This window comes from Lipotes vexillifer, unplaced genomic scaffold, assembly GCF_000442215.2.
Source record: "Lipotes vexillifer unplaced genomic scaffold, Lipotes_vexillifer_v1.1 scaffold1252, whole genome shotgun sequence".
Classification (NCBI taxonomy): Eukaryota; Metazoa; Chordata; class Mammalia; order Artiodactyla; family Lipotidae; genus Lipotes; species Lipotes vexillifer.
The window spans coordinates 167,216-191,055 of NW_006771619.1; the positions used below are offsets into that span (position 1 = coordinate 167,216).

At 48.2% G+C, this 23,840-nt stretch overlaps 2 protein-coding genes across 2 annotated transcripts in view; both read right to left on the reverse strand.

The window, feature by feature from the left end:
- Window positions 1-2,683: 2,683 nt before the first annotated feature.
- Window positions 2,684-15,338, reverse strand: HEATR9 (HEAT repeat containing 9). The gene is made up of 15 exons (XM_007447052.1): window positions 15,251-15,338; window positions 14,067-14,116; window positions 12,297-12,478; window positions 11,907-12,033; window positions 11,624-11,680; window positions 11,373-11,429; window positions 10,628-10,685; window positions 10,109-10,239; window positions 6,177-6,359; window positions 5,693-5,785; window positions 5,485-5,604; window positions 4,346-4,419; window positions 3,819-3,870; window positions 3,290-3,376; window positions 2,684-3,058 (listed from the first exon to the last, which is right to left on the reverse strand). The coding sequence occupies exons 1-15, from the start codon at window positions 15,336-15,338 to the stop codon at window positions 2,684-2,686; spliced, it is 1,734 nt and encodes a 577-aa protein (XP_007447114.1).
- A 2,579-nt stretch (window positions 15,339-17,917) lies between these two features.
- The window catches only part of CCL5 (C-C motif chemokine ligand 5), a 6,313-nt gene continuing 390 nt past the window's right edge, over window positions 17,918-23,840 (reverse strand). The window contains exons 2-4 of the mRNA XM_007447045.1: window positions 23,822-23,840; window positions 22,340-22,451; window positions 17,918-18,396 (exon numbers count right to left, since the gene is read on the reverse strand). The exon at window positions 23,822-23,840 is cut by the window's right edge and continues 3 nt beyond it. Of these exons, the coding sequence (XP_007447107.1) occupies window positions 18,309-18,396; window positions 22,340-22,451; window positions 23,822-23,840 (219 nt within the window). The 3' untranslated portion in view covers window positions 17,918-18,308. The remainder of the gene's footprint in view (window positions 18,397-22,339; window positions 22,452-23,821) is intronic.

Genomic DNA, 23,840 nt, shown 5'->3' on the forward strand with positions numbered 1-23,840 from the left:
GTGTTATTGATGAGATTCAGTGGCCTGGTAGTGGGGATAAAAAGAGCTGGAGAGATAGAAGGTTTGGGTCAGAAAGTAGATGTTCACGATTTTGTAGATGGAGAAATTCCTGGGGATGACAAGGGCTAAGTGTGGCCATGGAAGTAGGTAGCTGAAGTGAAAGAGAGGGAAAAGCCTTTATAGTTGAGCTGAGGGACTGAGGAACTGAGGTGTTGGATGGTTGTCCATAGGGATGGTGATAGCAAGACTAAGATTCAGGCAATGAATGAGAGAAAATAGGGAAGTGGGCCAGAGGGTGGGATAGCTCGTTTGAGAGCCAAGACCCTTGGAGAAACAATGACAGGACATTGTGACATTGGAAGGAATGTAGGAGGATGAGCAACACCTGACATTTCAGGAAGAGGCCAGTTCAAGAGCAAGGTTTCAGTTATAGCACAGAGATGGGGGAGAATGTTTGAGGAAGAGGTGTAGAGGTAGAGAGTATAAATGCTTTTTTTTTTTTTTTTTTTGCCATCAGTGGGAGTATCCAGAGATCCCATTGGAAAGGGAGGAGAGGTAAGAGGGGGACTTACATTTTGGATGGTGTCACATTTTGGATGGTGTCCAAAAATCCGTCCCAACATATCCTGATGGCTGAGAAGAGTGGGCATTTCAGGCCTCTGAGAGAAGTTGGCCACAGCTTGGATTAAGTGTGTTTCTAAGAATATTGGGTATAGGTAGCTTTGGTACTGGGAAGGCTCTGGTACCTTGGTGGCATACCAGACGGTCGGTGCTCTATGCAGCCCTTTATGCTCTGTGCTGTCTTTTTTTAAAAATATGTATTGTATTTATTTTCTTTATCTTTTTTTTTCTTTTTTTTTTTTGGCTGCATCGGGTCTTAGTTGTGGCATGTGGGATCTTCGTTGAGGCATGTGGGATCTTTTGTTGCTGTGCACATGCTTCCCTAGTTGTGCGCGGGCTTCTCTCTAGTTGTGGCGTGTGGGCTCCAGAGTGTGTGGGCTCTGCAGTTTGTGGCACGTGGGCTCTCTTGTTGTGGCGTGTGAGCTCAGTAGTTGTGGCACTCAGGCTTATTTGCCCTGCGGCACGTGGGATCTTAGTTCCCCGACTAGGGATTGAACCCACGTCCCCTGCATTAGAAGGTGGATTCTTTACCACTGGACCACCAGGGAAGTCCCCTTGGTGCTGCCTTAAATCTTCTGGTGAGGACTGGTGAAATTAGTATTTAGGTCCTACTGAGCAGAGACTGGTATCTGGCTGAGTAATGAGACATCCCCTGGAGAGACTCATAAGTATGGAAGAGGAGGGGTTGGAAATCTGTGGGCAGGACTTTGCAGGAGTTGAGAGCCTGAATTATGTAGTTAATAAGGCCTTGTTTGTATCCACAGGCTGTCAAGGCCCAGGGAAATTTGGGTTAGGTTGCTCACCGGTGCAAACCTACAGAGTGGGCAAAAGAAAATAATCATTTTTCCATCTTTGGTCTTTGTGCCACACTATTAGAGGCAGTGTTGCTTATACCTCAGAATAGTGAAACTACTCTTTTGGTTTTTACTTAAAACTCTGTGAAGCAAAACATGAATTTGGAAGTGGTAGGGCAGGTGGGCAGATAAATCTCATTGACACATCCATGCTGGATTCAGAATAACTGGACTACTCTAGGACCTGGAATGTGGGGAAGTAGAAGGGAACATTTATGTCACTTTGGGCTTTCCTACTCGATGGGAAGAGCTTGACCTCTCGTTAGACCACTCAGTGAGACTGAGGAAGTAAAAGGACTTTTTAAATCTCTGGTGGTCACAGGCTCACATGGCAACACTGAAGAGAGGAAAGGAGAGAAAAGAAGTCCACATTTGAGTGCCTATTATGGAATGCCAGGCACCGTTAGGCTTTATATTATTGTTTAATCCTCATAGGAGCCCTCAGAAGTAGTATGCATTAATCTGTTCATATTGTAGGTGAGGAAACAGCAAGGTTCAGTAACTTGTCCAAAGTCAAAGATCAAATGAGTAATGGACCCTAGGATTTGATTTCAGATTTGTCTGACTCTGAAGTCTGGGCTTTTCCTTTCTGATGGAGGATGTAGCTTTTTGGGATTGGTGTGATTGGTCCTATTGGCAAGGGGAAACTGAAACCTTCAGTAAAAATAAGGGAGAAACTAAGGCAGTCTTAGAGAGTAAATAGAGTCTGTCAAAGGGAATGACCCTGAGGTAGGTAGAAAGCAGGTGTAAGAGACAGAAGAGAGGATGGTTGGTCTTGATTAAGCCTAATTTATCTCTTGACCACTGATAGGAAAGGGTGGGGGAGGGGCAAGTTAGTAAGAGGAAATGGTCCAATAGCCAAGCTTTCCAGGATATTCTCCCATTTCCCCCTCAGCAGCCACCTCTGGGCAGAGGCTCAGTTTTAGCTTTGTCATCAAATTCTGGGCATAGACAAGGACTTGATTTAGGAAGGCAGGCTGGCTGTCCAGAGCAGCTTTGTCTCATGGAAAGGACATGTGGCTGAGTAGGGGAGTGACCAGCCAGGAGTGAGGAGACCTATGTTTCAGTGCAGCCCATGAGGAAGGGAACAGTAGTGGTAGGTGGAGTGATGCTCATTTATTCATGGAAGATAAGTATAGATTATTTTCTCAGGGGAGCCTGAGAAGCATCCTTAAAGAGAGCGTGGGAACTCAGCCAAAAGAACTGACCTAATTGGAAATCTCAGCAAGGATCCGGAGCTGTTTCCTGATCCCTCGTGTCCAGGACCCTGTGGCCTGTGACTTGTGTTTTTGTGATTTAGAGAAACAAGATGGAAAGGCAGAGGTACCAGACCCTTTCTGGGCATTTAACTTCTTCTGTTGGTCTGATGTGGCACTGGACTTTGTAAGAAACAAGGGGTTCAGCTGTGCAAGTTGAAAGTCTTGGATATTTAACTCTTCTGGTTTCTCAGGCTCTTTCCGGAACCTTGTGAACTCTACGTTCGTGCTGGTCTTAGGCACTTCATATACAAAGAGAACCTTGTTCTTCAGCTTGTTTTGGATCCAGGGATCAATCGAGGCCAAAATAATTAATGTTTCTTGTAGCTGCATTGAAACAAAGGCCCTGTGGCTGGCTCACTTCAGGCCAGCGCTGGGAGGGGAGGAGGAGCTCTGTCTACAGGCCCTTCTGGTCCCAGGGAATGAGGTCAAGGGGACAGTGTCTACAGGCGTATTCCCCTCTCCTCCCCTCTGACAAAGAGCATGTGGCATGAGGATAGGTGGGAGAGGCTTGGAGGAAGGGTTGAGAAGAGGAAGAGGTGGGCGGGGATGCCTTACGCTCTTTTTCACAGACGGGCTCTTTTCCACATCCAGCATGTCTAGGACCAAGTGGAACACTTGTGGGCTGCGGATCCCCAGGATGCCCTGGCAGAAGCAGGATGAGGGCGCCTAAATAGCCGGCCCCAGGAAGATGCCCTGTCTACACTCTTCCATTCTAGTGCCCTTGTGATGACCCTGTGCCTGGAGAGGAGATACGGCTTCCCAGCAGAGGTAGCACTTTCCTTGCCTTTTGGGGCCACTTCATTGGGTTCCAGTACAATTTTTTCACCAGAAGAGTCAAGATAGTTTCTACATGTAATATCTAAGCAATACCCCTCACACCCTTCTCCTGTCCCTTATCCCACCCACCTCCAATCCTGAAGAAAATCTTTTCCTGAACTCCTGGTAGGGCTGGAATTCTAAAATTAAAAAGCAAGCAAACAGCCTCCCCAAACTTTACAACCCTTTCTTCCCTTCAGTAACTCTGCTGACTGCCCGCTCCCCCTGCCATCAAAACATCTGGTCAGAGTAGCGGAGCTGGCCTTACCAAAGAGATGACTGCTTCCTGGCGTGCAGTGGCATTTGAGCTCATCAGTTGCCTGGAGAAGGGAGTGAGTGTGTTGTGGTCCAGTTAAGGGGAGGGGAGGAAGGCTGGCTGCTTCTTACAGTCCAGAGTGAGTCAGGCATAAAGCTGATGTGTGATGTTAATTTTGTTAACTTCCCCTTCTTATTTCTTGGGTCAGGAAAGGGGCTGGGAGGGGAAAGGTAGGTACTACAATTTTCCAGGGGGCACTAAATGACGATCAGGACTCAGATCTGTCCAGAACATTACCTTTTACAAGTCCCTTTCATGTCCTCATCTTAATCGGAGCTTTATAGCAACCCTGAGTGGTAGGTATTATCAGCCCCTTTTTACAGATGAAGAAAAGCCCAGAGGTCAGAGAGTGACTTGGCCAGGGGCACAGGTAAGTGCAAGCTGAGAATGGGCCGTAGGTTCTCAGCTGTCTTTGACCCTCTGTCCCCTTCTCACAGCCTAGGATTTGGCCCTGGCAGTTCCCAGCCCAAGCCACTCACGCCTCCACCAAGTTCATCATTGTGGGCTTCATCTTGAGCTCTTCCACAGTTTCAGCAACAGCCTGCCTCATAGCCTGAAGAGGGATTAAGGTGAGACAAGGATTCAGGGGTGTACCCTTAAGTGCTTCTCAAACCTTATTGAATGTTTACTTTGTGCTACATATATGACCCTTGCCTCGAGGAGCTCATGCTCTGGTTGGGAAAGCAGACAAGTGGAACAGTCAGTCACACTCCTGAACTAAGTGTAGGGGCAATAGGAGGGTCTCCTAGCTCAGTCTGGGTACCAGGAAGACTTCCTGGAGGAAGTGATGCCTCAGCTGAAACCTGAACATGGAACATGAGTTAACCAGGTAGAGGGCTGGGGGCAGATTTCCCGGGCAAGAGGGAGAGCATGTACAGAAGCCTGGAGGCAAGAGACAGCACAGAGAGGTTAGGGAGCAGAAAACAGTTCAGTTTAGCTAGGTGACCAAACGGACTCTTCAGAGTGGGGCACTCTGAGTAATTACACTGGGACCACAGGTATAAATCAGGATGGGGTGTTCCTTAGCACAGCTGGTGTGTGGCTCTGAGCGGGAGTGTAGTGGGGCTAGAGAGGTAGGCAGGACTTGGGTGATGAAGGGCAGTGTAAGCCCTTCTGAGGGCTTGGGGAGCGATTGAGAAGTTCTATGCAGAGGTGAGCCGCAATCTGATTCACAGTTTAGAAAAATGTCTTCAGCCGTTCTGTGGCTGGTTTTGTAGCAAAAGCTATAGCCAAGATAAAAGCAAGGGAGCACAGAGGAAGGCAGGGTGATTCTGTTGTTGGTGATTTGGGAAAGCTTCCCATAGGAGGTGTTGTTTGGACTGGCTTGGAAGGGACAATCGTATTTTAATAGGCAGAAGGAGAAAGGAGTTACTTACCAGTGGGACTGAAAGCATGTGGCAGTTTTCCACCTTGCAGAGGAGGGAGAGATGACTCAGGGCATTTTAAGCGGAGAGAATGGCCCACATGAAGGCAAGGTGGCTTGAAAACAGGGGCTGCATTAGGGTGAATGTGATGTTTTGGGGGGCAGTGTGGTGAGAACCGAGCCAGGGGGGTCTTTAGAGAAAGGTAGAGAGACAGGTTTGAGCTGCCTGGACTTGGGAGTTTTGGTCTCACTTACGAAGAAGGGTTCATTATACGTCTTCCTCCTGAGCACGTCAAACGTGAGTCCTTCCAGGCCCTGTGCCTGGATCTGTTCCAGCCCAATGGTCTTGAGCATCTGGCTGGCTTCAAAACGGTGCTGAGGGCAGGGGTGGGGAAGACATGAAGGATAGACTCCCTGTCCTAGTTCTGGAGAAGGAAGGGTACTAGGCAGCCCTAGAGCTTACCTCAAGGACACTGGAATGGCACAGCTGGTCTAGGATGGTCCTGATGACCGTGGCTGAGTGCACACCCATTATCTTGACCAGCATACTGAGTGCCTGTGGAGGTGGGCAGGGCGGGCTGCGGTATACCAGGCCAAGAGGCATCTGGATGGCCAAACAGGCTCGAGGGCTAGAACTTGTAGGGAATAGGTGGGGTCCTTTCTCCTCCCTCTTGGCCTCGTGAGTGAGAGCATAAGTTCATGTGCACACACGTGTACATACGTGCATGAACACCCATACACATCGAATGTACGCAGACGTGTACATTTAGCGTCCATACGACCCTGTACTCATGTGTATCTATATACTGACAAAACCCACAGAGACCCTGTGATGCTCCTTGCGGGAGCTTCTTTTCTCTGGGATGAGGATGACAGGGTCCAGACCCCACCAGTCGGCACCGGTTCCCCAGTGCTCCCCAGAGAGCTCGTCCTCCTGCCCCTCACACCTGCATCTGCTGGGTCTTCGGCCCTTGGTGCAGGCACTGCAGCAAGTACTCTCGGGCTGTGCTGCTACAGGGCCTCAGGAACCCCAAGCACAGGGCCGCCTCCACTGCTGCCTTGTTCCCTGACTTCTTTATCAGCATCTGCAGCACAGGCACCAGCTTCTCTCCATCCTCGACCTGAGTCCTCTGAGAGGGAGATGAGGGACACGGGTGGTGGGACTATGTCTTCGGCCAGGCTTTGTCAGGAAGGCAATTCATTACTGCTTCCAGACCATCCTCCCTCCTCCTTAAGGTGAATCTCACGTCATGAGATTATTTTACCCACTTCCCTTATTTTTGCTGTCATCTACTTGCCCCTAGGCTGCATCCTTTCATTTCTCTATGACTTTTCTTGTGGATGGATCAGTGTTACTCTTTAACACTTCTGCTGTCTTAATTCCTGGCATTTGAAAAAATATACATGTCACTGATCCAACGCCTCTCCTCCAATAACCTTGTCCTCTACTCTATGTCAGCCACTAATTCCCACAGAGAGACTTTATCATTACCCATTACTGCAACTTCTCTATGACCCCTCCCCCTCCCATCTTTCTGGTTCTCCTCTGATGTCAACAACTGTTGGACTCCACAAAGACTAACAATTCACTGAGCACCTTTTCACTGAGCCTCACTTTCTTCCCTCTTTACCCAGGTTCAGTTCCACGGTCCTGCTCACTCAACTCCTTTACCCCCTCTTGCTTCATTGTACTCAACTCTCCACCAACGCTGCGCCTGCACTTCCTGGCGGGAAACAAAGTTATGATGACTAATCTCACTTGAAATGTATGAACACAAACCTTGTGTAGACCCTTAATGCTGCCTAGTGATTAGACTGCTTTTCCCCGGGCAATTCTCTTCCCCACCCTTCTAATTCATTCTCTTTCCTCTGGAATCTCTAACACTTCTTCCTGTATTCTCTTAAGTTGATGACCTTGCTTCCTACTTTACTGAGCAAATAAAAGTAACTAGAAAAGAAGTTCCAGAGACACTTACCACCACTTCTATCCAACTTTCAACACCTGCACCCATATGTTCTTCCTTTCCACGTGTTACAATGGACCGTGACCATCTATCTAAAGTCAGTCTCTCTACTCATGTGTTCGAGCTCATCCCTTCTCATCTGCTCAAGAACATTACTCTACAATTCTTCCCACCCTCTTCAAAATGATCATTTTCCTAACGACTGGATCATTACACCTCAGCATTGAAATATGCTGTTATTTTTCCTTTTTCTAGTATTTACCCCTGCTGTTGACTATAGCTCTTTTCAGCAAAACTTGGAAAGTTGTCCATGCTTGCCAACTCTAACTTCTTTCCTCCCATCCTCTCTTAAACCCACCCTATTCAGGCCTTCACTCCCACCTTCCCACCAGAATGGTTCTTTTTAAAAAATATTTATTTATTTATTTATTTGGCTGCGCCAGGTCTTAGTTGTGGCATGCGGGATCTTCACTGTGGCATGTGGAATCTTTTTAGTTGAGGTGTGTGGGATCTTAGTTGCGGCATGTGGGATCTTTAGTTGTGGCATGCGGAATCTTCAGTTGCAGCATGCGGGATCTTCAGTTGCAGCACACGGGATCTTGAGTTGCAGCATGTGGGATCTAGTTCCCTGATGAGGGATCGAACCCGGGCCCCCTGCATTGGGAGCGTGGAGTCTTAGCCACTGGACCACCAGAGAAGTCCCCACAATGGTTCTTGTTAAGATAATCAATGATTCCCACATTGTTAAATCCATTGGATCGATTCTCAGTCCTTATATTATTTGATATGGTTGATTTATCTCTTTTCCTTGATATATGTTCTTCACTTGATTTTCAGAATGCTGCACTCTTGTTTGTCTTCCTACCTATTGGCCACTTCTCAGTATTTACCGATTCTTCCTCTTGTCTCTGACTGCTTAACATTGGGGTGCCCCAAGGCTTGATTCTTGGTTCTTAGTGATCTCATCTAGGTGAATGACATTAAATGCTACTTATATGCTGACAACTCATAGATTTCTTCCTCTAGCTGTATATCTAACTGTTTACTTACTGTCTCCCTTGGAGGTCCGGTAGACATCTGAAACATAACTTGTCCAAAATTGGGCTTTTGATATTATAGTGCCTCCAAGCCTGTTCCACCTGCAGCTTTCTCCATGTTAGTTGGTAACAACTCCATCCTTTCAGTTTCAAGGCCAAAAACCTTGACCTCATCCTTGTTTCCTCACTGTCTTTTTTTAATTTTAATTTTTAAAATTTTTGGCTGTGTTGGGTCATTGTTGCTGCACGTGGGCTTTCTCTAGTTGAGGTGAGCTGGGGCTACTCTTCGTTGTGGTGTGCGGGCTTCTTATTGTCGTGGCTTCTCTTGTTGTGGAGCACAGGCTCTAGGTGCATGGGCTTCAGTAGCTGTGGCACGTGGCTTTCAGTAGTTGTGGCTCGCAGGCTCTAGAGCGCAGGCTCAGTAGTTGTGGTGCATGGGCTTAGTTGCTCCACAGCACGTGGGATCTTCCCGGACCAGGGCTTGAACCCGTGTCCCCTGCATTGGCAGGCGGATTCTCAACCACTGCGCCACCAGCGAAGTGCCCCTCACTGTCTTTTATAACTCACATTTAACCTGTCAGAGTTTTGCTTTAAAAATGTACCCAGAATTGAATAACTTCTTACCAACCACACTGCAACCACCATGGTCCAAGCCACCATTGTGTCTTACCAGGATTGCTTCAGCAGCCCCTAACTGGTCTCTCTGCTCCCACTTTTGCCCCCCGCCCCTGCCCATCTTTTTTCAGCATAGCAGTAAGAGTGAACCTTTTGAAACATGAGTTAGATTATGTTACTGCTTTGCTCAAATACCTATTCCACTTAGAGTAAAAGCTCAAGTACTTAAAAGTCATCCAGAAGCCCACATATGATCTAGTCTCCTTTAACATCTTTGACCCAGCTTCATTTCCTTCTGGTTTCTCTGTTCCCACTCCACTTCCTTCACATGGTCTCCTTGCTGTTCCTTGACCATGCCAAGTGTGCTCCTGCCTCAGGGCCTTTGCCTGGATTTGTCCTTCTGCCGGGATGCCTTCTCTCAGATATCTGCAAGGCTCACCCCTCGCCTTCTTGTCTGTGCTCAGATGACAACTTCCAAATGAGGCCTTCCTTGTCCTCCATGTTTAAAAGTGCAACTCATCCCATCTCCACTCAGTATTCCTGATCACTCTCACCTTGCTACGTAATTTTTCCATTGCACTTGTCACCTGTAACATACTATATAATTAAATTTCTTGGTTATTACATGTCCCCCCCGACTAGAATGTAAGCTCCACGAAAGCCGGGATCTCTGCCTGTTTGGTTTGCTGACATATCCCAAGGGCTTAGGATGGTGTCTCACACACGACAGCTGTTTAATATATGTTTGTTGAGTAAATGGATGAGTGATGAATTCTGTTTCACATGGAGCAGCGATGGGGTCAAAGTAAGAGGACCCTAAGGGGGAAAAGTCTTGAGTAGTGTCAGCAGACTCTCTTGGTCCCTGTACCCTTTTGGCAGAGGTTTTCCTTTAATAGGTTATTTTAAGGATGATAATAATGATGATGAGCTATCACTTAAAGAGTACAGGCATTGAACTAGGTGCTTTACATATGTTATCTCATTTAATCTTCTCAACAATGCTATAAGATAAGTACTCTATCCATTTTAGAGACGGACAAATGACACCTCTGAAAGCTGGCTTTTCAGAGGTTGTATGACCAGTTAAGTGGCTATGCCAATGCTCTGTCCAGGGAACCTATTCCACAGGGGACTCCACAAGGACAACGTCCTCCGCCATCCAAGCTAGGAGCTAGGTTACCTTCTCCCCGGCTTAACTCCCTGCCAACACCATCAATTACCTTGTCTTACCTCGCCCCAGTGACTGACTCTCCTCCCAATCACCTGGTCTTTGGGGACAGCAGCCCAGGAGTTCAGAGCCACCCGTAGCGCTGTCAGAGTATCCATCCTTTGCCCCTCATTTTGCCCCTTCAGCTGCTTGATGAGAGCTTGGATCACATGCTTATTCAGGCAACCTGGACGGGGAGGACCTCAGGTCAGGGCAGAGCCTCAGGGCTGGTCCTCTCTGCCAGAATCCATTTGACCCCTGTGCCTTCAAGACAGAAGCTCCAAGTACTAGGTCACAGGGTTGCCCGTCCCCTCAAGACACCAGAGCAGCTGGCTGAGCATGACGGCCGTTCCCAGAGCCCGTTCTCTCCCTCCCTCCAATCTCTTCTCGCTTTTCACCCCACCTTCCTCTCTCTGCCCAACAGTACATCAGACAATTCCCAGACCCTGCCAATGGCTAGGTTGCAGTGAGTGTACAGTCCACTCCCTTCTGTCCTTCCCCAAAGGGCAGTGTGGCTGCACTGCTTCCTTCCTCACCTCCCCCCTTCTCCCCACTCAGGGAGAGGACATACTCACCCAGGATGGCCAGGGTTTGACAGGCCTCATACTTCACTTTCTCTGGGCCAGTTTGTGCCTGATTTAAGAGGCGGTGGGTGGGAACATGTCATAAGGTGGTGGAATGTCAGATCTTTCAGGATCATCTCAGCTTAACTTTTCATTTTACAAATGAGGAAACCGAGGCCTAGAGAGTGACCTGTTTATGCTCAAACACAGGGTACAGGCAGGATGGTACGATGGAAGGAACACGACTTGGGAGTAAGACTTTTGTTCACATCCCTTTCTGGTATCTGGTAGCCACATGACCTTGGGCAAGTCACTTGGCCTCTCAGAGCTTTCATTTTCTCGTTAGAAAAATGCAGCTACTACTACCTATTTCTAATATTGGAAGATTTAAATGAGATTCTGTGTAAGAACACAGAACCCCCCATTATAAATTGGCATGTAGGCACAGGCATTGACTCAGTTAAGGTAGAGAATGAACTCAGTCCCAGTTTTCTCCTAGCTTTTTAGTTGCTCATCTTTCCTGTTAGACAAAGGGGATCTTCAGATTCCCCCTTCCCCATCCTTTTAGATCAAGCTGCCCTTTAAAGAAGCCAAGGGCATGAGATGGGGCCATGCCACACAAGGCAGCTCTCTCCTCCCTGGATCTGACCCATAGTCCTTGAGCCTGGTGAGCCTTGTCAGTGCCCATGTGCCAATGCTCTACACACCTCAGGCTCTGTTTCCTCCTCCCCTGAACTCTGTGCAGCCCCAGACTCACCACCTGCCATAGTGCTTCCATGATAAACTTGTCTCTGACGCCCAGGCACCCCAGAGCCTGCAGGAACAGGGTTAGAGGAAAGGGAAGAGACCTTGGACACCACCGCCGGGAATTTCCATCCTCTGGACACAGCTGGAGTTTATTCTTGGAACATCACTCTACCCTTGCCCTCCACCTCAAGCATCTTTCTACTCCTCAGCTCAGCCAACTCCTACCTGTAACCATGCCCCTCCACCCTTGCCACTTCTCACCTGTGCTGCATAGAGCTGCTCATCCTCTCTGGGAGATTTCAGGCTTTCTGTGAGTTCCTGCCCATCAAAGGGAGCCAATGGAAGGGAAGAAAGGGATAAATAGAGTGCTACAACTATACTTTCAAACTGGAAGGAGCTCATCCAATCCAATCCCCTTTCCTCCCCTCCCTCCATCTTGCAGGCAGCAGGCAGGGACTGAGGGCAGAAGGATGGTGTGAGCCCCAGGTAAGGGCACCCACAGAAAGAGAGTCTCCCCATTCTCCCCCCAGCCGTGGTCCCTGACCTTTAATCTTTGCCACTTCAGTGGGTCCCCAGTAGAGTCTAAGGGCTTGGATTCCATCTGAGGTTTTATAATCAGCTTGCTCATTGGAAGATGGAGTTTTTGGATGAGGGTACCCTCTTTGAGGTACCTGTGTGAGAAATTGCACAGGTAGCCCTGGTCCCCTTGTTCCCTCCCTCCTTACTTCACAAACACTTCTCTGCCTCTGGTCCTCAGCCCAGCTCAGAGGTGAGACCAGAGGAAGAAAGATGAGCCTCCTTCTACCCCAGGGTCTCCTCTGGGATCTGGAGGCTGACTTGCACCACACCCAGCCCCACTCCAACCCTTTCTTCTCTTTCCTTCCTTTCCTAGAAGATGTGGAGGGCGTGGAGAACAGGAAGGGGCCCAACACACCTAGGGTGATCTCTCATTTTCCACAGTATCTTCTGGGCCTCCTGTTCCTTTTGCTGATTATACAGGGTGTGCCAGTGCCTGTAGATCTCAGGCTGCTTGGAGTAGCAGTAAGGTACGGAGTTTGGCTTGCTTGGGTGCTGCCTCCAGCACTCCGGACTTGGGGGAAACTCTTCCTTTGGCATCTGGGGGGTGTGAATGGCAGAGCAGTCACAGGGGGCATTCCTCAGCCAGGAAAAGGGCCAGGGTGAGAAGGGACTAGACGAGGGAAACAGCCCTTCAGCCTCGTCATCTCAGCTGAAGTCACAGCCACCTCCTAACGCACTGTGTGACTCGGGCAAGTTACTTCACCCCGCCAAGATCTCAGTCTTCTCATCTGCAAATTGGAGCTAATAATCCTTGTTCTGTACCCCTCCCAGGGTGGTTGTGAAGAACAAATGACATAAAGATTGTGAAGCCACTGCTGATCTGCAAATTGATCTGAGTACAGTTGGCCCTCTGTATCCACAGGTTCCACATCCACAGATTCAACCAACAACAGATTGAAAGTATTTGGAAAATAAAAATTCCAGGAAGTTCCAAAAAACAAAACTTGAATTTGCCACGTACCCAGCAACTCTTTACATACCATTTACATTATATTAGGTATTATAAGTAATCCAGGGAGGATGTGTGTAGGTTACATGCAGATACCACACCACGTTATACAAGAGACTTGAATATCCATGGATTTTGGTATCCGCAGGAGTCCTGGAACCAATCCCCTGCTGATACCGAGGGACAACTGTACACAGTTTGGTTAGTTGAGCATCTCAGAGTACTTTGAAAAAGCTTCGGGCAAGCAGATGAAAAGGCAGGGGGCAAGGGAGATGTGGAGTAAAGAGTGGGGACAGAAATTCAGGCTACAGCTCCTTCATTCAGGCATTCAACAGATACTTAGTGAGCACTTACCATGTGCCAAGTACTAGGTGCTGGGGATACAGTTATCAGCCCTGCCCTCATGGAACTTAATAGTTTTGTTGGAAAAGCAGGATTTCTTCAAATAATCTATCTCTTACACAATTGTGAAACTGTAGCTCTGGTTGCAGTGGAGGGTTTTGGATGGGTCAGGGGCTTTCTCGGAAGGTTTGGCTAGGATTCATTCCTGTCTCTTCTCAAGGCGTCCTGTCTCTACAACAGATCTCTGAGCAACAGGGAAGAGGGGCTTCAGCCAGTGGTTCCCAGTGTGGTGACTGAGAAGATCATCATAAGAGTTCTAGGGTGATTGTCATGACTTCAGAAAATGGGGCATTGACTCAGTATGAGAAGGGTTGTCAGATTTAGTAAAAACCAAGCAAATAAAAAACGGGATGTCCTGTTGAATTTTGATTCCAGGTAATGAAGGCAATATTTAGGACATATTCATACTAAAAAATATTCATTGTTTAGCTGAAATTTAGATTTAATCAGGCATCCCATTTTATATGGCAACTCTAATGAGGAAGATCCCTGTGTTAATAAAAATGACTCATTATTAAGCCCTGCCTGCATAGCCTAAGCCTTACAGATATTGTCTCATAGCAACTTGATAAAGGGAGATGGGCAGGGGTTGGCTTGTGACAGAGGATACTCCTGAGGCTCAGGGAGGGAAAGTGACTTGTCCAAGGTCACACATAGTGGCAGCCCCAGGGGTGAGTGTCAGGGTTCTGTGAACTAGCCTTAATGGGAAAGGATAGTCTGCTGCCCCTCCTACTTCAGCAAAGCTCCCAGGGTGGCAGAAGTTAGGGGTCTTACCTGGTGGCAGGACAAGGGCAGGAGAACAGGAGCTGTGGCTCTTCTGAGTTCTATGGTACAAATGGGATGGCAATGACAAGGGTGGATTGAAGAGTCATCCTTCCAGTCTTTCATTTATTTAGCATTAGCATTTAATGAACGCTGTATCAGGCACTGGGAGGTAAATAAGGCATAATTCCTGTTGTTCAGGGACTCATACTTTCCTGGTATCTTGGTCTGTGGAACAGTAAGATTGCCATAGCTTGGGAGCTTCTCAGAAATGCAGAGCGCCAGGCTCCACCCCAGACCTACTGAGTCAGGATCTTCATTTGAGCAGGATTCCTATGCACGTTGAAATTGGAGAAACACTGGTCTAGCAGAGTGGTTCTCAACCCTGGCTGGGTATCAGAATTATTTGAGGGAATTTTTAACATACCTCAGTCCTACATCAGACTAATTGAATCAGATTCTCTGAGGAAGGAGCCCAGGCATTTTAGAAAGCTCCACTGAGGATTCTAATGTGCAGCTAATGGTGAAAACCACTGGTCTCATTCAGTGGTTCTCAAACTTGAGGGTGCATTAGAAAGAACTGGAGAGCTTGTTAAAACACAGATTTCCTTATCCCCAGATGAAGACTCATCCCCAGAGTGTTGATTCAGTAAATCTGGGGTGTGGTCTGAGAATTTGCTTTTCTAACAAGATACTGATGCTGCTGGTCCTGGGAACATACTTTGGGAACCACTGGTCTAGCTGGTGAGACAGAACTGTTTACTGGTGATTAACAGAGGGAAACAAATGTGAAGATGGATAAAGGCACATGTGGTCCAGATGAGGGGTCCCTAACCTGGCTGGGAGGAGCAGGGAGGGTTTCCCAGAGGAGATTATACACAAGCTGAGTCTTCAGAGGAAGTAGGAGGTAGCCAGACAGATGAGGGGGAAGAGCAGTGGGCACGAGGAATACCTGCAAACCTTGGAGTCGTAAGCATGGGGTACAGGTGAGGGGGCAGAAGCTGGGGAGACACAGAGACATCCCATCTTAGAGGGCGCTGGAGACTTACCTTGAGGGCTCTGGGGAGCCTTGAAAGTATCCAAGGGTCTGCCCTGCCTCTTCCCACGGATCTGCTGACATCACCCAGACCCCTGCCTGGGAGCTTTCCATTTCAGGTCCCTATCCCTGACTCCACTCCTGTCCATTTCAGCCTCACCTTTGGTCCTTTCTGGATATTCCAGCCACGGGCACTTGAACATTGACCTGTTGATGTCAGAGATGTTGACTGATTTTTCGTAGGCCATCCTCTTCTCCTGGGGCAACCAGAGAGCACCTGGGTTGGGGAGGGGACTACAGGGACTACTCCCTTGTGGGAGCAGGGTCACAGCTCAGGGAGACCTGTCCTCTGTGGCACAAGAGGGACTAGTGAGGTGTCTGGGCTTCTGGAGATGGAAGCCTCCAAGTGCTGGGCAACCAGATCGCCTAGGTAAATAGAACACTCCAGTTCCATTCTGGAGTCCCAGACTTGGCATCTACTTGCCTGTGGATTGAGCTAGTCACTTTCTCTCTGGGAGCTTCACTTACCTCATCTGAAAAGTGGGAAAGCCATGCTTGTCTGGCTAGGTAGAGGGGCAGTGGTGAGGCATAAAATTCAAAAAGAAAGTGGAAGCGTTTAGTGAACTTCAAGCTCACGTAGCCCATGTTAGGAGCAGGGATTGTCCTTAGGATTAGTCATCAGGAAAATGGCCGAAAAAATGGGAAAGCCCTATTCATACACATGCCTCCCTCCTTGGCAGCAAGAGATGGAACTCTTTTTTTTCCTTTTGATCACTGAGCACATTTATTTTATTTCATTTTAGAAAAAAAAATCTGAGTTTTAAAAAATATGTGGGGATTTCCCTGGCGGTCCAGTGGTTAAGACTCACCACTTCCACTGCAGGGGGCCTGGGTTCAATCCCTGGTTGGGGAGCTAAGATCCCACATGCCGCCCACATGCTGTGAGGCACTGCCAAAACTAAAAAAAATAAAAATAAAAGAAACTGTGGAATTATTAAAACAAAATATATAAGAACAGCAATAATAAAAAAATGCAAATGTGGGTAGTCACATATATTGACATTGAAAAGTAGAAATGCCATCCCTTTACAGATTTTATCTCAGAGTCTATCAGCTGTACATCAGCTTCCATTGCCACCAACAGCTGACTGTCGTAGAGTCCTCGTGCTCGCTGAGCCACTGCTTCTGTCGAAGGTTTCATGTCATTTGTACTACACAGAATTCCTTTCATTGCTTGCAGTGATTGCTACACTGCAACCTCGACACCTAGCATAGTGCCTGGCACACAGCAGGCAGCTTGCTGTAGTGAGAAAACACAGGCCACCAAGTCCTCCGACTGGACCATCGCTTCCAATAAACTGACGTGCTGCACTGAGAAAGACAGCGTCACCATGTGGTTTTCCTGCCGAGAATGTTCATCCTGAATCTAAGTATGAGGAAACAATAGGCAAACCCACCTTAGGAAATAGTCTACAAAAATCGCATCTGAACTCCTGAAGAAAATATCAATATATCTTAAGGGCAAAGAAAGTCTGTTAAAGGACACTAAAAAGCCCCGACAGCTAAATTCAAAATGTGCCTGTAATTGGAGCCTGGATTTTAAAAAATAGCTATAGAGGACATAATTGGGACAATTGTGGGGTTTTGATCATGGACTCTATGTTAGAAAATAATATCGTGTCAGTGTTAAATGCTACTCATTCTGTGGCTACGCAGAATGTCCTTGTTATTAGGTGATACACACTAAAACTGTTGGGGGGAAGTGATATCACATCTGCAACTTTCATTTCAGAAAAAAATCTACATACCAACCATCTGTATAATATACGTGTGTGTGTGTATGTACACACACATATATGCACATAGATAAAGCAAATGTGGTTAAATGTTAATATTTGAATCTAGATGAAGGGTATATGGGTGTATTCTTGCAAATTTCACTAGGTTTGAAATTTTGCAGATTAAAGATGGAAAAAAAGAGCAGCTTTGGCATTGGACTTTGGACCTGGTGCGTCTAAATGTTAATTGTACCACCTTCTACCCCACCTCCCCTGTTTTTTTGGTTTGTTTGTTTGTTTTTTGTTTTTGTTTTGCTTTGGGGCTTTGGGCAAGTGATTTCCATCTCTTGCCAAGGGTTTTCCCCCACTGTAAACAGGGCTAATAATACTCCCTGCCCCAAAGGGTTATGAAGATGAAGGATGGTGGATGTAGGGAGCTGACAGTGCCTGGCACAGAGTGATCGCGCAGTTAACGCCGGCTCTAATTATGTGGTTATATTTGCCAAGACAGGTTCATGGGAAGGAACACGTCGATGGGAAAGTTGGAATACTCCCACCTGAAAAGTGCTGGTGCCGTGGTAGAAAACCACAAAATCCCTCCTTCTCTTTATTTGAAAGAACTGAGGTGTTTTGGGAGTGCCATGAAATCCCATTCCAGGGGCACGAGTGGTGTGTCAAAGAAACCCACTGCCGGTAAGAGGTAGGGTGGGCTAGGGTGGAAGCCAGCAGAGTAGGCGGAAGGGCCGACCATGGTCTGAGGAAGCAGGGAGGTGTGTGGCGGGAAGTGAGAGAAACTCTCGGGGCCTCGGGGCTGGGAGGTAGTGACTGTTGTCTCCCTTCAGAGTGGGTGAGCCACTGGTCCCTTTACCTGCTCTGTCCTGCCCAGGCCCCTTCTCAGAGAGCCTGTGCCCCTGGGCCTGCTCACTGCATAGGGCCACAACCCCCAAATCCAGGGTGGACACCAGATGTGACCAGCCCTGGATCCAGTGCTTAACGCTCACGAGGAAGGGGGGTTCCCGACAGGAAGTCAAACCAGCAGCCTGCTTTGTAATTGCGTTGAGAATTTTAATGAAACTGATTTCTTACATTTGCCAGTCAGCCCCTCCCAGTGAGGGGCTGAGATGGGCGCTTTGGTCATGGGGCATGACCGTAGGAGCCCAGTCTCCCTCCCTCCTTCTCCTCCAGAGGTGCTGACATCCTTCCTGACAGCAGAGCGGTGGCCGGCGAGGGCTTTGAAGCTTGGAGCCTAGAGACCTCCTGTGCACAAGGCAGAGCCCCAGGAGCCCTGGGAGGCTTTTACAGCAGCTGCTGCGGGTGGTGGAATCTGTGCCCTCCAAGGAGCGGGTGGGAGGAGGGCACTGGGGGAAAACCTCCCAAGCTGGTTAGGACAAGAGCAAGAAGCAAAGTTTGCACAAGTTCAGGTTCAAGGCGTCCTTTATCCTAGCTCAACTCTAAAGCGTTGATGTACTCCTGCACCCATTTCTTTTCTGGGTTGGCGCACACCTGGCGATTCTTTCTGGTGATAAAGCTGTGGGAGAGAAGAGGGTGAGACCTGGTCAGTGCTGGGAGCACCAGTTTTGGAGATGAGGTGGATTGAGGCAGGGGGGAAATGATACTGGGTGGGTTAGTTTTGGAGCTCCATACGATTGTATTGGTGGCGTTCAAGGAAAGAACATTTTCTCTTCTGTTGGGTCAAAGGGCTCCAAGCCAGAAGCAATCCTGTGTGCATTTTAACCCCCCGCCCCACAAGCCGCAAAAACACATGCAGCCTGGAGATCTAAGGGGATATGGGGCCCTAGGAGCCCAGGCTTGAGCTGGTCAACCACTTCTCAGCACTTCCTGTTTCAGACCCTGTGCTGGGTGCTGAAGATGCACAGAAAAAGAGGTGTCTTCCAGGAACTGAGTCATGGCTAAGTAAGTGGGAGATGAGGTGGTGAAACAAATGTGTGATCTGGCCTTAGATAACACAGTGCCTGGCACACATAGACACTCAACAGAGGAACCCATCTGTGTGTGCCTGGGTGAACAGAGGAAGGACATGAACTTGAGTCTTGATTTCACCACTTACTAGTTAGATCACCTTGGGCAAATCACTTAGGGCCTCTGAGTCTATACGTTTACCTCTAAAATGTGGAGAGAAATAATTCCTAGTTAGCACAATTGTTGTGAAGCTCAGGTGAGATAGTATATATAAATTAGTTTTGAAAAATACCATGCATGTGTTGTTATTGGGGTGCTGCGGGACCTCTGCTTTAGGGTGGATCAGAGCAACATGAGCCCAAAGGTCCCGGTACTGGACACCGTGGCTCGGAGAGGTTGAGGACCCTGAGATACTGGCAGATGTCAAAGCACTTCTACCAATTAACCGGCCAGAATGTGGAGGCCGGTGAGGGCGGGAGGCCTTATCTCTACAGGTGTTGATGGTGTAAGTTGGAAGGCTCACAGGCCGGGGATCATGGGCTACGTCCAGCTGCCTGCCTTACCTGTTTGCTGGGAGACTGGTTTTCTCTGAGGGACACCCTGGGCCTGGCCAGCAGTGCTACCCATTAACATGTTACTGTGGAGCTAGCCCTGCCTATGTGGACCGTTCTCATTTTGGCTTCTCCTTCAGGATGATTTCCTGCACCTTTTTGAGATGTTTCCAGACAAAGTGAAGGCTTAGGTTATCTGATGAGAATGAGGATTTCTTGGCCCCTTTTCGTGCTCTATCATGGAGAGCGTTTTTTCTCAGGGAAGCTGCTTCCCCTTCTCTGAGCTTCACTCAGAGCCACCTGACCACCTCTTTCTCCCCTGCCTGGCGTGCAGAGAAGAGACATGGAGTAGAAGCGGTGTACTGGGCTCTGGTGCCTCCTAGTATTTGTCTTCTTGTTAGGGGTGGTGAGGGAGCTTCCGATGCAGACCCTGCCCTTGGCAAGCCAGGTGTCATACAGGAGATCCTGCAGACTCACTGTCCTCTTTCCTCAGCCCCCTTGGCCTGAGGCCAGGAAGTCGAAAGGCCAGGAAACCGACATCTGGGGGGAGGGTTGCCCAGGCTTCCTGCTGCTGCTCCCTGCTGAATGTGATACTGGCTAGCAGCCCCCGTTGCCAAGCCTTCTCTCCCTGCCCGCTCTGTGGGGAGCCTCTCCTGGCCTGACTTCCCTCCACCTTCACCTGCCCCTTGAGAGCAGGTGTGCTCAACGTGGCTGCCCTTCTCTCCTGTGCGCTTCCTGAAGTCTCTGGCCCTGGGTCTGGCACACTGTAGGTGCTTAATGGGTATTTATGGAATGAGTTAGTGACTGAATGTTTTGCATTCACTCCTCAAGTTTCACTCGTCACTTCTATGTTTATAATAATACATTTAGAGGGGGAGAAGGATGATGATATAAGTTAACAACTTATCAGGCACCTAACTGTGTGCCAGGAAATATTCTAATTTTATCTTTCTTTTTATTATCCTCACTTTGACCCAGTGAGGGAAATACCTCTATTTTACTGCACTTTGCAGATGACGAAATTGAGGCTCAGAGAGGTTAAGTGATGGGCCCAAGCTCATGCAGCTACTAACTGAAAGAGCTGGAATTTTAATCAAGACAGACTAGCCGGAACAGCCAAGACTGCTGTATTCCTGCCACTGTGACATCGGGAGACCTCTTCCTCCTGTAAAAAAATGTCACATCTCCGGCCCCAGCACCCTTTCCTCGGCTACAAACCCTTCATCTTACATTCCCTGCTGGACTTTCCATAGAGTTGTCATGCTGACACCTTGGTCCTTTCCTTTTTAAACAGCTCTTCCTCAGGACTTCAGGGGGCTCCACCTTCACCCTTCTCCAGGTCTGGGTTGAAACCTCAGCATCACACTCAACCCTTCTCTCTTCCTTGCTACCGACCTCGCAGCACCTGCCAGGGCTTGCTGATTCCGCCTCAGAAGCTTCCTCACCCCGTCTCTCCTTCGCTTCAGGTCCTGTTCAGCCTCAGTACCACTCATGTGGACAACAGCAGCCTCTCCACTGGACCTCTCTTGTCTAGACTTTCCCCGTTGCAGCTCATTTCACACTTTTGCTTCATTGTGCTGACACTCAAGGCCCTCAGTGCTTTCCTATACGGAGACTCTACAAAAGCCAGAGGAGAGTCTTGGCGACATCCCCTCTGCCTCATATACCCTGTCCCTCAGTACAATCCCAAGTCAAACAGCACTTTTTGCAGCAAAATTCGCCTAAATCCCTTCTCTTAACTAAGCCCTGAATCGCGGTGTGTTCCCTCTTTCCTTTTGTAACATTCTTATGCAGGGTGCCCTGGTCATTGCTACATCTGTCTTAGACTGTGAGCCCCAGAAGGGCAGGGATGGTGGTTTACTCCACTCTGCCTGCCCATAATAGGTGCTCAAAGAAGGATTTTTTTTTCCTTTTGAAAAATACTTGTTTTCAGAGATAAAATTAGTAGTGCTACATTTTTTTTGGCTGTGCCACGTGACACGTAGGATCTTAGTTCCCTGATCAGGGATGGAACCCGCACTCGGAGTCTTAACCACTGGACCGCCAGGGAAGTCCCAGTAGTGCTAAATATTATTGCTATACTTCGAAAGATTCATCAGGACCAAAGGCCAAATCTGAATACCTGTAAGTTTGCCAGTGTCACAGAAATTTTTGGATTAAAAAACTTCGTTATATGGAAAACTTTGTGATTGCCCCATTTTCATTCTTTAAGTCTCTGTCATCTTAAACTTCTTAAGCCACTATCACTAATGACCTTGCTAGAGTAGAAAGAGGAGGCTCCAGAAACAGGCTCCATCCCTCCCTCACTTACTGTACAACCTTGGGCAAGTCATCAAACCTCTCTGGGTCTCACTTTCATTATCTGAAACGTGGAGAAAATTATGCATACCTGTCAGGGATGTTATGATAAAATGTAGAGATAATGCATGTAAGACATTTGACACACAGTAGGCACTTCCTAGGCAGCAAGGATTATTATTTTTCTAAATATGGTAGCTTACGTATTTAAAGGAGAATCTCGTTTCATTATTTCTTCATCAATCAATAACTTATTTTTTTTAACACGCTTGACTGCAACTAGGGCCTTGACCTCTGACCTCTCCTCTTTAGCTCCTTTTGAAGTTGCAGGTGGATTTGATTGGGTGTCGGATATGAGGGACTGCGGGGTTCTTAACTGGAAAGGGATGACTGAGTCGATCTTCTCTACCCAGGGGCATGGCAGACCAGGTTCAAGAAACAGTCACATCCGTAAAGATCAGAGACCTAACCTAGCCCATTAGAGTGGGGAGGATCCTTCAGGAACACCTTGTCTAGCCTTTTTCCACAATAGCTGGGGGATCTGAAGCTAGAGAGGGCAGAACCATGGCTATTTGAGCAGCCGGAGGATGGGTGGGAGTGGATGGGGCACCATCTCTGAGGGCTCATGGCCAGGGGACTGGCTCTGGGGCAAAAGGTGTCCCTCCCTCAACCCCTGGAGGGTTCCACAGGGCTGAGACTCACACAACTGCTGCCATGGAGCACTTGCTGCTGGTGTAGAAATATTCCCGGAGGTGGGCGCGGGGCAGCCGGCGGGAGAGGTAGGCAAAGCAGCAGGGTGTGGTGTCCGAGGCATCTGGGAGAGGGAAGAAAGAAGACTCCTGGATTCATTGCCAGTGCACACTGGGTATTGTGCTGGGTGCTTTATATGAATTATCTTTTTTAAAGTTTTTTGTTTTAAAAATATTTATTTATTTGGCTGCGCTGGGTCTTAGTTGCAGCACGTGGGATCTTCGTTGCCTCATGCGAAATCTTAGTTGCGACCAGGGATCAAACCCGGGCCCCTGGCATTGGGAGCGTGGAGTCTTAGCCACTGGACCATCAGGGAAGTCCCTATATGATTTATCTTGAACAGACTATTATCCTCCTTTGGCTGAAACTGAGGCTCAGAGAGGTAAAGTCACTTGGCCATGGACACACAGTGCCAGAGTGGGGATTCCCTCACCTAATCCTTGAGCCTTCCCTCTATAACACGACCCCATGCCTTTGGCTCTGAGGGCATCCTGCGTTTCCTCCAGGCTTGTCTTAGGTCTTCTGCCCTTATTCTTGCTCTCCTAGGATCCTCAGTGGGTTCAGAACTTGGTTTCTTTGAGCCTAGGGTGGGTTGCGGGGAGGCTTCCAAAACTCAGACTTCATGACTGAGCCAGGACCCCTAAGAGAGGTCTGAAGATGCATATTTTATCCTGGGACCCTATGGCTGAGGCATACTGAAAAGGGCTCTGAACAGAGAAGGAGGACTTTTTGTTGGTCAGTTAATTCAGGATGGCCCCGGGAAGTGTCAGTTGCCATTTTCCAGCAGAGTAGTAGTGTTTCAGAGCCAAACAGAGCTGGGTTTGAACACTGCTTTCCTTACTTCCTAGTTGTGTGAACTTGGACAAGTTACTTAACCTCTCCGGGGTTCTATAAGTCGAGGACAGCTACTCAAAGAGTAGATGTGAGCATTAAATAAGATGATATTTGCAAAGCAATCAGCACAATGCTTGACCCAGAGTGGGCATTTAATTAGATTTTGTTATCCTTTATCAAGTCCCATTTTTTTCCATCTGTGAAATGGAGGGAATATGACTGTCCCAGGAGAGTTTTACTTAAGTGCTTAGAAGCTTCTTAGAAACTCTGCTGCTGCTAGACATGAGTTAGTCATGTTTGGAGGTCAGCTCGAGCTGCCCCTGCCTGCTAGTATCCCCAGCATCAGTCCACACTCAGCGAGCACCTGTAGGGCTTGGGGTATAGACCTTGATGACACATACAAGTTGTTCAGAGGGTCCCTGCCATGAAGTGGCTTTGAGATCTATCAGGGACAACTGGACATCTGGGTAAAGCAGTACAGGGGAGTGTAAGTCATAGGGTTCAGATGGTATAAATGCTGCAGTTGAAAAGAGGGCGAGGTCTGGGCCAGTCTAAGGGTCGGACCCCGGGGGGTCCGTGGTGGTCAGGACCTGGACTTACGTGGGGAGGCAGATGCAGG